At 37.2% G+C, this 15,094-nt stretch overlaps 1 protein-coding gene across 1 annotated transcript in view; it reads right to left on the bottom strand.

Annotated features, from left to right (window-relative positions):
- The window catches only part of galntl6 (polypeptide N-acetylgalactosaminyltransferase like 6), a 290,933-nt gene that overhangs the window by 196,729 nt on the left and 79,110 nt on the right, over positions 1-15,094 (bottom strand). Inside the window, exon 5 of the mRNA XM_056271845.1 lies at positions 11,900-12,066. Within this exon, the coding sequence (XP_056127820.1) occupies positions 11,900-12,066 (167 nt within the window). The remainder of the gene's footprint in view (positions 1-11,899; positions 12,067-15,094) is intronic.

Raw genomic sequence — 15,094 nt, 5'->3', positions numbered from 1 at the left:
CCTCCTCATTATTTTTTTATAAGTTAGACATCAACCTTCTTAGTATCCCTAAATAAATTCATTATAAATAATATAAAAGGAAAAAAATATATAAAATGTAAAATAATTAAAATTTTCTTTCATTTTTTTGTAAAAATTGTATAGGGTCGCTAACGACCTGAGGTGTGTAACAGTGTAAGTATATTTTTTCTGCACAACAATAATTAAATCTGCAATAAAAGTGTAATTCACCTTTATTCCACAAGGTGGCAATGTCTGATACACAATGATGAAGTAATGTTTCACTCATAGTTACCACAGGCAGAAAACAAAAGAATGGGAAGTATCATCAGCAATGGCTCAGGGATTTACTGCAAAGCAAGTACTGAACGCAATTAAATATTAGAGTCACGTTCACTTGATGGTGGATCTGGTGAAGGAGCTGTCAGTGATCAAAATATTGATTTTGAAGATGTTGAAAATGTTAGTTTTGAGAATATGTTTGAGATCGTTAATATATGAGCCAGATGCTGAATGCACTGGGAAATGAGCTCTGATGAGGACAGTGATGATGATATAAAACATCTGCTCAAAATGAACCCTTCCAAGCTCCAAAAGGTAACAAAATATGCTTTATTTTATTATTCTGTAATTGTTACTCTAATATCAGGAGAGTTTTATATTATCACGACAGATAGAGATCCATCCGTGTTAGATATAGAAGATCTCTAAAGACCTGAATATGTAATACTGATTGGAGAAACATCCAAATTTAAGGGATCATGCATTTAAGGGATATATATTTTAAAGAAAATAACAACTTACAATTTGTTTCTTCACACAAAGCTATCATATAGCTTCGGATAACTATTAGTTTCTCGTGAGCGCACACAAAGTTTATTGTGCGCATGCAAAAGTCTGTGTATTTTTTTCTTTTTGCAAAGGTCCTGTACATTTGTACAAATGGGGCTCTGTACATTTCTTTCACAACTGCAATGTTGTTTTTTTGTACTTTTTACAGTGTAGCTTTAAATGTAGATCAATCCATGTAGTAGATATAATGTCATGATACAGAGGTTGACAGAGCTCATCAGTGGTGTAGAGCCTGGGGAACAGGAAGACAGATCCTTAGTGGTGAAGTGTCAAAGTGAGAGCGAGAGATAACCATTTTCTCAGCAGGAACTAGTTCTGAGCGTCATACTTTTAAGTAGAAAAGTCTCTGAAGTATCTATTAGTAGACCAATTACTCCAGACTGAGTGCAGTGCATTGTAAATGAAGATGATAATATCTGTAAGTGAAGATATCAAGCAAAACAATATGCTACTTATAGTAACGTCTGCATTGTGGAAACTGGGGATTGTTGATGACTATGACTTTGATCTCAATGTATTTTATGCACATTGTGGAGCTTAAAAAATTATGTTTTTGCATTTAAATGCTAACTCCTGTTGAACATCTGCCACTGACAGTGGTGTTATTAACTTTATTAACACTTCAGCTCTTGTGAAAAACCCTCAAAGCCTTGTCACCATGACAATCCCTGGCTGTGTTGGCACAGGATTGATGGATGCAGCTTTCCAAGCAATATCTGCCAGAGTCCATGAGCCTGATGAGGGGCACAAACTTTGATGAGAAGGTCAGCCACTTATGACTATCGACAGCCTCCATGAGGTGGCCAACGAGAGGATTGATTCTTGCTTTAAACTTTCACGCCATGGGGGAGTGGGAGTGACAAAGAGTACATCACTGTCTCTTTTGCCCGCTCCAATCAATCGCATCTACGGCCACTCTAGAGAGATTCTGCCATTTCCCCATCGGTAGAAGCCTCGCCAAGACAGCAAAATGTCCAAGGGCATCCGGGCAGGTCTTGTCATCTAAGCACATCACACCGAGGCTCAGTCAGCAGACCACTAACACCCAGAGGACCAGCCCACTGATCATCCACTAAAAAGACTGGAGACTGCACTACTGCTAATGGGTAGCAAAGACTTGTGCAGTGCATGATAAACTGCAATAATGTGTGAAACACCCTGGCTGATCCAGAGATTTGTGCCTTTAAATCAGAGACACTGGGAAAACAGCATTTTTCTTGTGAAATATGCACAAGCAATGATTTTATGGCAATAGCGATTAAAGCCGGATGCTCAGGAAGTGTTCATTTAACAAGCGCCCCTGGATAAGAAAAGTCGGCGTAATCTTTAAAGCAAGGGAACACATTTATTCTACGGGTCAATCTCATTAGGGGTAAACTTTGCACTTTTTTAGTCCGAGCAATTAGTCTAGCCAAATAATACGATGGAATTGCTTTGATTGGGCTTAAGAACATTGATCCCTGAGGCTGATCTTGAGCCCAGCCAGCTTAGGGTACATTAGTTGCCTCCTGTGCAGCAAAAGCTATTAGACAATGGATTTTTTCTTCACCTTGATTCATTTATTGCTTAGATAATCCCTGTATTTTGGGGGTGATTTACCCCACCACTTGCTAGACGCAATGGCTTTTAGCTAATAGCTAACAAATGCAATTAAATAGTGACTTAAGTAGTCCCTACTGGAGAAATCACAATCACATAAGTAGTGCCTCAAATTATGTACTATACACTGTGCACTACACTACAATGTCATGTAGTATATGAATTTGAAGGGTAGTATAATCTCAAATACAACACTAATGCTATTTTTACTACATACATTTCAGTATGATTTCAGTACATTTCAGTTTCATTTCAGTTAATTAAAGTGACATTTTAAATGCTTGTCTTCTTTTTGTCTCTTTTTTTAAGAAATGAATACTCTTATTCAGCAAGGATGTATTAAACTGATCGAAAGTGGAAGTAAATAAATTTATAATGTTACAAAATAGTTACATTTCAAATAAATACTGTTCTTTTGAACTTTACATTCATCAAAGAATACTGAGTTTCCACACACATATTAAGAAGCGGAACTGAGTTCAACAAGAAATGTGTCTTGTGCACCAAATCAGCATATCAGAATGATATCTGAAGGATCATGTGACACTGGAGACTGTAGTAACAAAAACTGCTATATACATATAAGCTTTTCATTTGAGAAATTACATTTTAAACATGTCCATATGCCTGTTTTGACCACTTGCCTGAGTCCTAATTCGATACAATTGCCAAAATGGCCTTTTACATACAGTACATGTTAAACAAATATTACCAATTTTGTCAACGCATTCAACTTTGCATAATGCTGCCTTCTCAGACTGAGTCGCCCTCCAGAGAAGCCTCGCCAAGTCATCATCAAGGGCATCAGGACAGGTCTTATCTCTTCTTGTGGTCACCTGACCTGTCTTCACATTAATCAGTGGACCACCAACACTCAGAGGACCAGCCTTATCACCCAAGTTTCAGCAGTCACTGTGTCTGCCATTTTGACCATTTTTGATCATACCACCATCATTTCCAGATAAAACTCCCATTCCGCTTCATAAGGTGCATGAGTGAATACAGTGTCTCATTGCATTGCTCACTGTGAACACACTACTTGCACTCCTTCTCCTACAAAAATGGCCTAAAATAGTACAGAAGAATGGCAAATGGGACAGACCTCTACACTAACTCTCTCTCTATATTTTTTTCTTAAATCTGACGGGTGAATACACACCTAAATTACCTGCATATATTTTTTTTAAATCACCTGCACTTTGTGCAGTTTTTGGAGCAAAGCATGCTGGGTGTACTCACTAAAGCATTGACAGATCCAAGATAAGAGCACTCTCTCTCTCTTTAAGTTACATCTCAAGTTGCTTTGTGAATTGGTTCATGGCATGCATGTGTCTGCTCCAAAAAAGAGATGAGGTGATTGTAATAATTACGCTGTCTTAGCAGAAGACTCTGAGAGGCTTGGCTAGCAAAGTGCCCAGTATCCCACTGTCTGCTTCTCAAATAGTATGTCAGAAAAGGGTGCAGCATGAACAGCTTGTTACTGCAAAGATTTTATCATTCGGTTCTTTACATCACTTTGTGGAGGAGTTCAAGGACGTTTTCTTGGAGGGAAACACATTTGGCTTGCAGGAGTTGTTCCTCGTCATTCGCAAAACACAGAGCATAGTAATCATTCACTGTCAAGGTGAGCCAGCAAAAACTGAGTCTGTGTTTGTCTCTGTGTCTTAGTGTGTTTGTGTGTTTGTGTGTTTGTGTGTGTGTGTGTGTGTGTGTGTGTGTGTGTGTGTGTGTGTGTGTGTGTGTGTGTGTGTGTGTGTGTGTGTGTGTGTGCGTGCGCGTGTGTGTGTGTGTGTGTGTGTGTGTGTGTGTGTGTGTGTGTGTGTGTGTGTGTGTGTGTGTGTGTGTGTGTGTCCAAGAGTAGCCAGACTATCTTCACACCATACTAATTGTGTCAGCAGTAGCTTTTGAAAGGGCACATCAAGGCTGGTCAGTAATTACTACAAATTCAGCTTCCAGCAGGTAAAAACACAAATTAGGCTATGGAAGTTAAGGTTATGTTGTGACATTGTACTCACAGAAGGTGGACCATAAATGTGTTTCTGTGACACTGTTGCTCTTAAATGAACATTCTAGGTTCAGTACAAGTTTGAAGGGATTCTAACCAAAGAAATGTAATTTATATAATAATTTAATTCTTTTGTACTCTGCAGAAGAAAGAAAGCCATACAGGTTTGGAACACTAGGAGTAAATGATGGCATGATCAAAAATACAATCACTAGTGATATGATTTAATTGCTAATAATTCTTTTTTACCAATAGGTGGCACTGATACCATATTGATGTGGCGTGGTTAGTGTGAGGTGACAATGACATACATTTTGGGTTCAATATGTCAAAGCTTTGCAGAGATACAACCTAAAATGCAGTTTGGCATTACGCCATCAAATTCATTGAAGCGGTGTATGAAAAGGGTTTCGTCTATCAACACAAAATCCACGACTTATGCTAGTATGGTCTGAAGATGACCGGACTCGAAAAAATATGTTTTTAAAGAAAATCAAAATGGCGGACAGGAAGTTTGGTCGACTATGGCAAAATTGGTATCTATATTCTTGGCATGACCCAAGGAATCTATCTAGACCAGTCTAATGAAAATAGCCTAAACTAATCAAAAAAGCTATTAGAGTTCTTTTTTTTTTTCTTTTTTCATTATAAGTTTTGACCACAAGGTGCTGCTTCCCCAAACTTTTTTGAGTACCTTGTGAAAATATACTATTTTATGAAAAAATTCAAAATGGCCAACACCCAAAATGGTCGATAAATTGGTCAATAAATACATTTGGCATCGTTCAACTCGGCATGCTGCACAGAACCTAAAGAAATTTGTGTTTTTTTGCTAATCTGATCAGAAGTTATGAGCAAAAATAATATTTTTTCATATCTCCTGACCACTGGGTGGCACTGCCCCGAAACTGTGCAGGTACCCTCAGCTCATGGTTAATATAACACAAACCAAGTTTGGTCTAAATTTATCTGGTTCATTTTTTCATAAAAATTGAAGCAAAACTCTAGGAGGATTTATTAGCATAAGGAGAATCATGTGACACTGAAGAGTAAAAGTCACCTTTGCCATCACAGGAATAAATTACATTTTAAAATATATTAAAATAAAAATTTATATTATTTCACAATATTACTGCTTTAACTGTATTTTTGATCAAATAAATTCAGCCTTGGTGAGTATACCGCCCCCAATATTTTGAAGAGTAGTATCTAATAAAACGTGTTCATTCTTAATAAAATGTGTATTATTTGAGATGTAAAGCTATTTACATCATTTGTACAGTCATTATGGCATTGCTTTGACATTACCATAAAGTTGTAAAACTGAATATACATATTATAGTCATATTATAAAATGTTAGTATTGCAATTTTATCACACTAAAATAATGTCAACATGCACATTGTTTAAGTCTGCCGATTGAGCATAACTTAAAAAAATATTGAAAACGTAATATTGATTCAAATGCCCTTTATCTTTCACCCCTATTCAAATAGAAACAATGGCAAGCATAGCTGATGTATTACATGTATCAATATATGGTCACTAATACTGATTTACTGTATGAACACACGTCCATGCAATGATAATGACGGTTTAATTAGCCTTAATAGAAAATTAATACTGACTTGCATGTGTTGTATCTGCCTTTACACAAGTGTCATCTTTCATGCAAGCCATTTAATTTTGGTTCATTAGAAGAGAGCTTTAATTACATGTTCTAATTGAATACTATCTAAAGGAATATGAATTTAATAATCATGCAGTTGACTTTACAGCTTAGCTAAACACACAGGCAAAAATAAACATTCTGGAAGCCTTAACGAGTCATCCGGGCCAAGAAAAGAACAACAAAAGTGTTCAGTGATGAAGAACCTTCACGCTACTGAATGCCACTGTGAGCTTCCATGACGAAGACGTTTCTCAATTAATTAAATGCATGGCATGAATTTAATTTGTATCCACAATTAATGAGAGCCCAGCAAGGCCCCTTCTGCACAGAGTGAGACATGGTGAAAATGCTTATCTTCAATAAGAGCCAGGCTGGCGGCGAGAGAGACACCAGCAGAGCTTCCACTTTAGCAACGCTCTAAAAATACTTTACTTTAAGCAGAGTCGAAGAAACACAAACGCTCTACATATTCATGAAAATGAATCACACAATACAAGTGAGGAGCGACACTGTGGTCTTTTCATGTGCATCTATTCATAAGTAGATGTTTTAAAAATTAACTCTATATGAATATTAGGACATTCACTGCACAGTATATTTTGGATCTTGAAAGCAATGTAAATTGCTTTGATTAGTGTCTGCCTGAAGCATTAAAAGTTGTGGTTTTACTTGCATATATTATAAATAAATGTAGGATTGTTAATATTGCAATGATTTTAATGCACTTCTTATTTGTATTTTATTTTCCAGTATCAATGATACAAAAACTGTATGATGAGTCAATGATACAGTTGAAAGACAGATTTTATGAACATTTTTAGAAGCAAAAAATGCATTTAATTCAGCAAGTTTGACTCATTTCAGTAAATCAGCTCAAACTAAGTGAATTAATTCAAAACTCTGATTCAATGATTCTTTAGTGTCATTTGTTAGCATTCAAAATGTTCACAGAAATCTCAGTGTGGCATTTTTGATGCATCAAAACATTTTATTATAACTAAATATTGCTGTATATGATTATGTATTTTTATATGGTAATACACTTTATTTCGATGGTCCAGTTTACTTTAGTCATTCTACTAACTATTGACTTGTCAACTACATGTCAACTAACTCTCATTAGAGCATTAGATGTAGACCGTTAGTTAGGTTAGGGTTAGTTGTAGGGTTCGGGAACTAAGAAAATACATGCATATTGAGATCAAACATTTTTAAAAAGTCTGAAAAATACAGAAATTTCTATATCATCCAGCCCTAATGGATATCATGAGTGGTACTAAAGAGGACACAAGGAGATGGGAGGAATAACTTCAGCCCACTTTATATCCACTTCATATCTGGGTTTGGTTAGAGCCAGTGATTATGAGTGGCAGAAGTGTGGCTCTCTGTCAGTCATTCTGGACTGTCCTCTGGTCTATGCTAATTAGATCTTGCTCTCCCTTTTGGCTGTTGTGATTGACGGTACTGAACGTTTTCAAAAGCGATTGTCCAGACAAAAAGGCCACCAGCTGCACACAACCTTCTGTGTGTTTGTGTAGAGAGAGTGCAGTTAGAGTGACCGATGACTCTACTGACAGGTGCTTATTTCCTCTCATATGCACTTGGACATTATTGGTCAATCTTTAGTCTGAGTGAGACGTTAACTACCAACTCATTTTTGCAGTACTGGAAAGCTCATTCATTCTTTCTGTATACTGGCTGGCGGAATTACCTCTCATTGCTAGAGATCTGAGGAAACTGGCAAATGTTTGTTACAGAGAGTAAGCAATTCATCCGGCTAAAATTATTTTTAAACTCTTTAAACCACATAAATGACTTATACGAGCACTTGACGAACGCGCAGGAGATTTAGTGCTTTTTCAGTGGATCTGCTTTCAAATCACTGCAATGAAATGCCAGAAATTTGACATTTTCAATGCTTTGAGGGTTCATTGCTACTGTTGCTCTAGGTCAAAAATATGCTGAGAGAGAATCTGCATCTCATATGAGCTCATCATCAAAGGGAACTGACCAATGGGCTTGCGTTGATTAGCACAGCAGAGTTTGTCTCTTACACAAAGTATACACACAGACACACACACGTTAAACATTGCAGATGGCCTTACATGAATTAGGAAACACTATTATGTTGCTGACACAAACAACAATGCTACATACTGACACAAACAACAATCTGTGTAATTATTTAAGAAAAACATTGTGTATCATCAAAAATCAAATGATGCAAGATGACTCTCAGTCTAATGGCAGGTCATTTCAGTTGGACATGAGTATTGTAATGGGAATAGAGAGGAGTACACGCTCACTATTGTGCTCTCCCATTATTCCTCTACAGTAATGATGCATGCCCAGCTGGGAGATGGAATGCTTTTGGCTGAGATGTCTTGTAGTACAGAGGGGTATTGTGCGGTGGGATGTTCTTATTGATTTATTGTGTAAGGTATTGGGATGCTGTTCCAAAAGGAGGAGTATTTGGTGCTATAGTGCTCAACCAAGCTCTATGTGTCTCAAAGCAAAGACACATTCCTGATGACTTGAACTTACTGCATTCCACTACCAAATGTCTTACAATGAGTAGAATGTGCTCAAAATACAAACACACATATAGAAAGACACAGTGTAGTAACAGTGTAACAGTGTCAGTGAGGAGCACGCAAACAAACTGAATTAGAAGAGAATGCCTTGGAGTTTCCTGAATTTTTGCTAAACTGAATTAGTAATGCAGGACTGAATGTAGGCTAATTGTTAAATAACCATAATAAATAATTTAACACTGATAATAATGTATCGTTACTGCTTAGCTAAAACACAGAACATTCAGCATTCAAAGCATGCCATACGAAAGGGTTGGGCAATATGGCCAAAAAAATATGTATGGTATAATCTCAGTATTTACATTTTTTCTATTTGAATTAAAAAAATCTGTATTTAATGTAAAAAAATATATATTTCACATCCTTACCAATATTGTCCTACAAACAATGTTCATATTGACGGCTATGAAAAGCCTGGCAGTTAGGGGTCGGCGGTATGACCAAAATTCTATTTCACGGTATGACTAATTTTATTTCACGGTAACAATATATTTCACGATATAGTTATTTATATATGTAGCTATTCTGGAAAATTCGACAAAAAGGGCTTTGTATAATAAATAAACCCAAATACTTTAGAAATGAAAAGTACTTCACATAGTTTTCTTTTTCTCTTATTTGGTAAATTATTTCTTTGGTAAACTATTTTGATAGCTAAATATAAACAAGATACACTTATCAACTTTTAGATGAACTTCCCCCAACTGATTGATATTAAATACAACTCATAGGTGCAATTAAACTTTAAATAAAGTGTTGCTGAATAATTTTTCAATCTCATGTTATGCTTTACTTCATCAATCAGTTTATAATATCTGAATATTTTATATTGAACTATTCTATTCATAATAAATTAGTTACTTCCTTTTAATTTTCTAGTATAGTAATACTAGTTATGTTTAAATGTGTTCCCCAGTACATTTTTGCCCTGTCTGCTTATACACTGCGTTTTTAAGGAGCTTGTTTTGCTCTTTTTGTGATATCTGGCAACCCGTCACCTGCAGCTTTAATCAAGAGAAGTTCAAGTTCAGAAGTGACTAGGAGAGCAGCAGCATGAAAACCCGAACAGCAGCTACTGTTAATGGTGACTAAGTAGCCTAGTTTAAATTATACACACCTTGTAACTGTGTCGGGGTTTTTTTTCCATAGCCCGGTGAACACTGACACACCGCGCTCCCTCTCAGTGCGTGTGCACGCGCGGGTCTTTTACATCAGTAAAATGCGATCGGTAAATTTGAGTGTCTGTCAAGTTGTAATCAGTATCGAATCAAAGAAAGCTTTTATCAGCTGGTTCAGTGGCCAATTGTTTGGAGTTAGAAATATATAACTCGCGCTGCATATTTATTAATTTTGCCTCAGATACAGGATAATACATTCGCTTTAACAAGCAGGTTACCACGGCAAACTGTTTGCGTGTCATGCTGCGATTTTCGTGTTTAAAACTATACATAAGAGACGGAAAGATGCAGATAACATTATTTAAGGTTATTTCTATTCGTTACGATATTGATATATGAACTGTCATTGTCAATTAATGTTTTCCCCGTTGCGAGCGCGCTCTAAACTGTAGTGTGCTGCACTGCTCTAATTAACTGCTGCGCCTTTCCCCCCGAAAATATCACGTTAACAACAACAACCCTTTAGAAAACGTAATTCCTTTGTGGATGCTCTTGATCTGCTTTCTCCATGTTTCTTTGACAATTCTCAGTGTTTCAGTCTCACGCATGCTGCATCCAAGTTAACCACGCCCACTTATTTGCATGTCGCGGTATACACGGAATAAAAAAATCTGTTACGGTTGACATTTTCTACCGCGGTAACGATATATACCGTCATACCGCCCAACCCTACTGGCAGTCTATTTTTTTTTTTTTTTTTTTTTTTGCCTGGCAGTCTATCTATCATGTGCAAAAAAGGAGTAAAATCAAATAACATCACATTCTAACATTGGAATATTACAATCTAAAAACAAAATAATGCTTTTTAAAGAAGGTAAAATTCACTAAACTAAAAATGAAAATAAATAAAAACAAAACTGCTATCATAAAAATACACTCGTAAGTTTGAAATTCTACATATAGCACATTTATGTTCACCAACAACAACAAATATTTTAGCAAAATATATTTATATTTTAGTGTTAATGTATATTTTAGTCAGAATTATTGCGTTCCTATTCTATTGCGCTCCGTCTGTTGGGAGCGCATGCGCGCAGCGGCGCTCGTTCACGGAAGTTTAGCTTGCAGAAGGCTCATCCACTCCTGACAGCAAAACTTTCTAACATTTACAGAGGGAGAATATGTCCGTGAAATGTAAGTTATGCACTGAGGAAATTATTGGATGTCACTTTAGCTTAAAGATTGTTAATAGGTATGTTTGTTTCCACCAATCGCTGCACAAGTTAAGCTTACGTATGATGACGAAAGCACGTTAGTGCGAGCCCTCCCGGAACCCATAGAGAATCCATTGCAGTGCCTGCAGTTCGAAAAAAAAAAAATCTTTGTATGGAAGTCTATGGGAACACTCTGGGCGATTCTCGGCTAGAGTGAAATTGCCCAAAAAGAGGCGGTACTCTACAGAACGTGACTTGACGCTGATTGGACTATATCCAGAGGCAGAACAAACAGTCTAAAATGGCGGTTAGCGTAACTCTGTGATTGAATGCAAATGTGATTGAAAAAATCTGTCCCTTTCGCACTTGGGTGGTGTGTCGCCCTATTGCCCTAATGAAGAAACCACCCCTGTTTAAATGTGCTTTAAATGTACTAATACATACAATGCTAACATTTAAATTAGTCTTAATGAGACAAAGGAGTCCAACAAATATTTAATATATAATTTCCACCATTATGTAGTGAACATATATAACAGACAACAAAAAATTGTGAAAGATGTAATGTTGGACTCTTTTAACAGTCAAACCCAGTTTTGAGGGAGCCTACAAGTGTCAAAAGTTCCTTCAAATTGATAAAACACCAATCATAACATAACATATAATTGTCACTCAGTGGTCATTGACAAAGCCCTGTCTACTTCAATGAATGACGGACTCAAGGACCTAGTACTATCAAAGCTTCGTTCAACGTTTACTTTGAGTAGATAATGCAGAAAGCCACCAGCAACGGCCCTGAGGTCAAGCAGATGCTCTGAGAGACAAATAAATGCTCTTCCGTTTACCTCTGTCACTGTAGTCGTCTACCAGTATGATCTCTGCGATCAGGTGGTCAGGTGTGCGGTTGGTGATGCTGTGGAGGGTTCTAAGCAGAGAGGACCAGCCTTCGTTATGGAATGGGATGATAATACTGGTGTTCGGGAGGTTTTCAAGATACAGCTTCTGCTTACAGCTACAGAAAAGAAAGAATGAGAGTGAGATTGAGAGCGAGGAAGGCAAATACGAACTGCTTATGCTTTACATCAAATGTTTAATCAGGGCATCAACGTATAATCCCATATTGTAAGACACTTAAGAAACACTCCAAACATCGCATAAGCCTCCTTGGAACAATGATGTGTGAAATATAAATCTTGTCGCTTATTGCACTAGATCTTGTCAAACTGTAAAAACATTATTTGAAAACAAAAGCACCGGTGCGGGCTGCCCCAATGCCGTAGGCAACGGCGACAGAGCTCAGATCATAAATCAATGTTTTGAGAGGTCCTTCAGTCCCAGCGCTCTCATAAAGCATTCAGAAATCTGCATGCTAATTGAGCTCCAACAAAGCCGGCAACGACAGATGAAGTGGCACTTTATGGCTCACACTGGTCTCTCTAATTCAGCACCCTGACAAACTTGACAAGCTGGCCCTAATTCATACACCTCCATATAATAATCATTCTCAGGGTGCTGCATGGTTTATTAACATTTCACTTCCAATGGTGGTGGGGAAAAATGACACAAAACAAAAATACAGTACAGAGAGATCCAGCATTGTGCACAAATGCATTCTGGAGAGGAGCCAGCATTCTAAAACAGCCCTGTCTGACCTGTCAGATCAGTCTACAAATGAAATACAGTTCAGGAAGAAAAAGGCGCTCCATTTGCATACTAATAGCCAGACAGTGTCATGTGTATTACTGGAACATGTATCTCTCACAAATTCTCTGAATCGGTATTAAAGAAAATGTTTTTGCATAAAACATTATATTTTAGGATTTGAGCTTTTCCAGAAATGCATGTCACCATTAGGATGTGGTTTTCAATTCCTGTCCTTGAGGCCCTCAAATAGACAACCATTGTATTTTTCTTTGCTTTAGCATTGATTCAACAAACCAAATGTGTACATTTGTAACAAAACTTGTAAATTTGGAGTAAACACAAAAGCATATATTTTTTACAAGAGGTAATACACACACACACACACACACACACACACACACACACACACACTAACGTTCACTCTATAATTTTTTTTTATGTTTTTGAAATTTGAAATTGCTTATGCTCACTAAGGCACACATTTATTTGATCAAAATCATTCTAATATGCTAATTTGGTGGTCAAGAAACATTTCTTATTATTGTCACTGAAAACTGTTGTGCTGCTTACTATTTTTGTGGAAAATTATTTATTTCTTTATTTATAATTTGAAGCATTTTTTGTAACAATGTAGCAAGTAGTCACTGTAACTTTATATGGGGATTTCAAAATATTTTTATTTCAAATAAATGCTGTTCTTTTAAACTTGTTATTAAAAAATGTTTCCACAAAATATTAAGCTTCACACCATTGATATGTTTTCAACATTGATAATAATAAGTAATAAGACTGGAGTATCGACTGCTGAAAAATCAGCTTTTCCATCACAGGAATAAATTACATTTAAAAAAATATATATTTAAATAGAAAACAGTTATTTTAAACTGTAATAATATTTCACAATGCAGCCTTGGTGAGCATAAGAGACTTCTATCAAAAACATAAAAAAATCTTACAGACCCCAAACTTTTGAATGGTAGTGTATAGTTTGCTTTTATTTTGCTTTATTCAAAAGACTATCCCCCAGTTTCAGAGACCAGGTGTAAACCTAAAGATTACAATTTTCCAGACTAAAATGCATGTTTGAGCTGTTTTACCTTAAAGCAAATTGCACTGACATATATTAAACTATGTCAGTGCCATTGTTTTGTCTCAAGATGCACACCAGTAATGTTTTTTTTTTTCTTTCTAAGGCATGTTTATAAAAGCTACTTAAATGTCCTAATTGAACTAAGGCCTATTATTGGCTTTATCTAAGCCCTGTCTGTGAAACAAGGCCTATGTGTGTGTTTTTAAAACTCACAGCCACTTCAGAAAACATAATAATAATAATAATAATAATTCATTACATTTATATAGCGCTTTTCTAGGCACTCAAAGCGCTTCACATGGAAGGGGGAATCTCCTCAACCACCACCAATGTGCAGCATGATGCGACGGCAGCCATATTGCGCCAGAACGCCCACCACACACCAGCTTACTGGTGGAGAGGAGACAGAGTGATGAAGCCAATCAGTGTATATATATATATATATATATATATATGGGGATGATTAGGAGGCCATGATGGACAGAGGCCACTGGGCAAATTTGGCCAGGATGCCGGGGTTACACCCCACCTCTTTCGAAAGACATCCTGGGATTTTGAATGACCATAGAGAGTCAGGACCTCGGTTTAACGTCTCATCCGAAGGACGGTGCTCTTTGACAGTATAGTGTCCCCATTACTATACTGGGGCGTTAGGACCCACACAAACCACAGGGTGAGCGCCCCCTGCTGGCCTCACTAACACCTCTTCCAGCAGCAACCTGGTTTTCTCAGAAGGTCTCCCATCCAGGTACTAACCAGGCTCAGCCCTGCTTAGCTTCAGTGGGCAACCAGTTTTGGGCTACAGGTTGATATGGCTGCTGGGTATTTGTGGAACATGGACATGGAATCTGGAATCTGGAACATGGAATCTGTCTCGTTCCTTCTGCTTGCTTTTAGCACTTATACTGCAGCAGCATATGTGTGTTTCACTGTCACCTGCATTAAAAGTGAATACACTGGCATGCTGGCTCTCGCACTGAGACAGTTATTCACATTCTGTCTGTTGGCAGGTTCCACACTGAGCGCCACAGGCTTTTATAGGGGATGTAAATAAAAGCCCCACACCAGGCTCTTCACCGGAACACTGTCTGCAGTGCTTGTAAGGGGTTTACACAACTTTACAGCTAACAGCAGGAAAGCAACAGATAAACTTTTTTCTCCAAGAAGACGTAGAGTAGGGAAAATTCTCTAACCTTGTAATGGCACTAAAAACATGTTTTAAAAACTTCATATTCATTCACATTATAAAAGCCTGGAAGCTTGGCAAGCCAGTAGCAGATGCTTAAGCCTGTTCAGGCAAAATTAA

Source organism: Rhinichthys klamathensis, unplaced genomic scaffold (assembly GCF_029890125.1).
Source record: "Rhinichthys klamathensis goyatoka isolate OS25496 unplaced genomic scaffold, OSU_Roscu_1.1 h1tg000325l_1, whole genome shotgun sequence".
Taxonomy (NCBI): Eukaryota; Metazoa; Chordata; class Actinopteri; order Cypriniformes; family Leuciscidae; genus Rhinichthys; species Rhinichthys klamathensis.
Note: the sequence above shows the minus strand (reverse complement) of the source record. Positions and strands in the feature narration are given on the sequence as shown.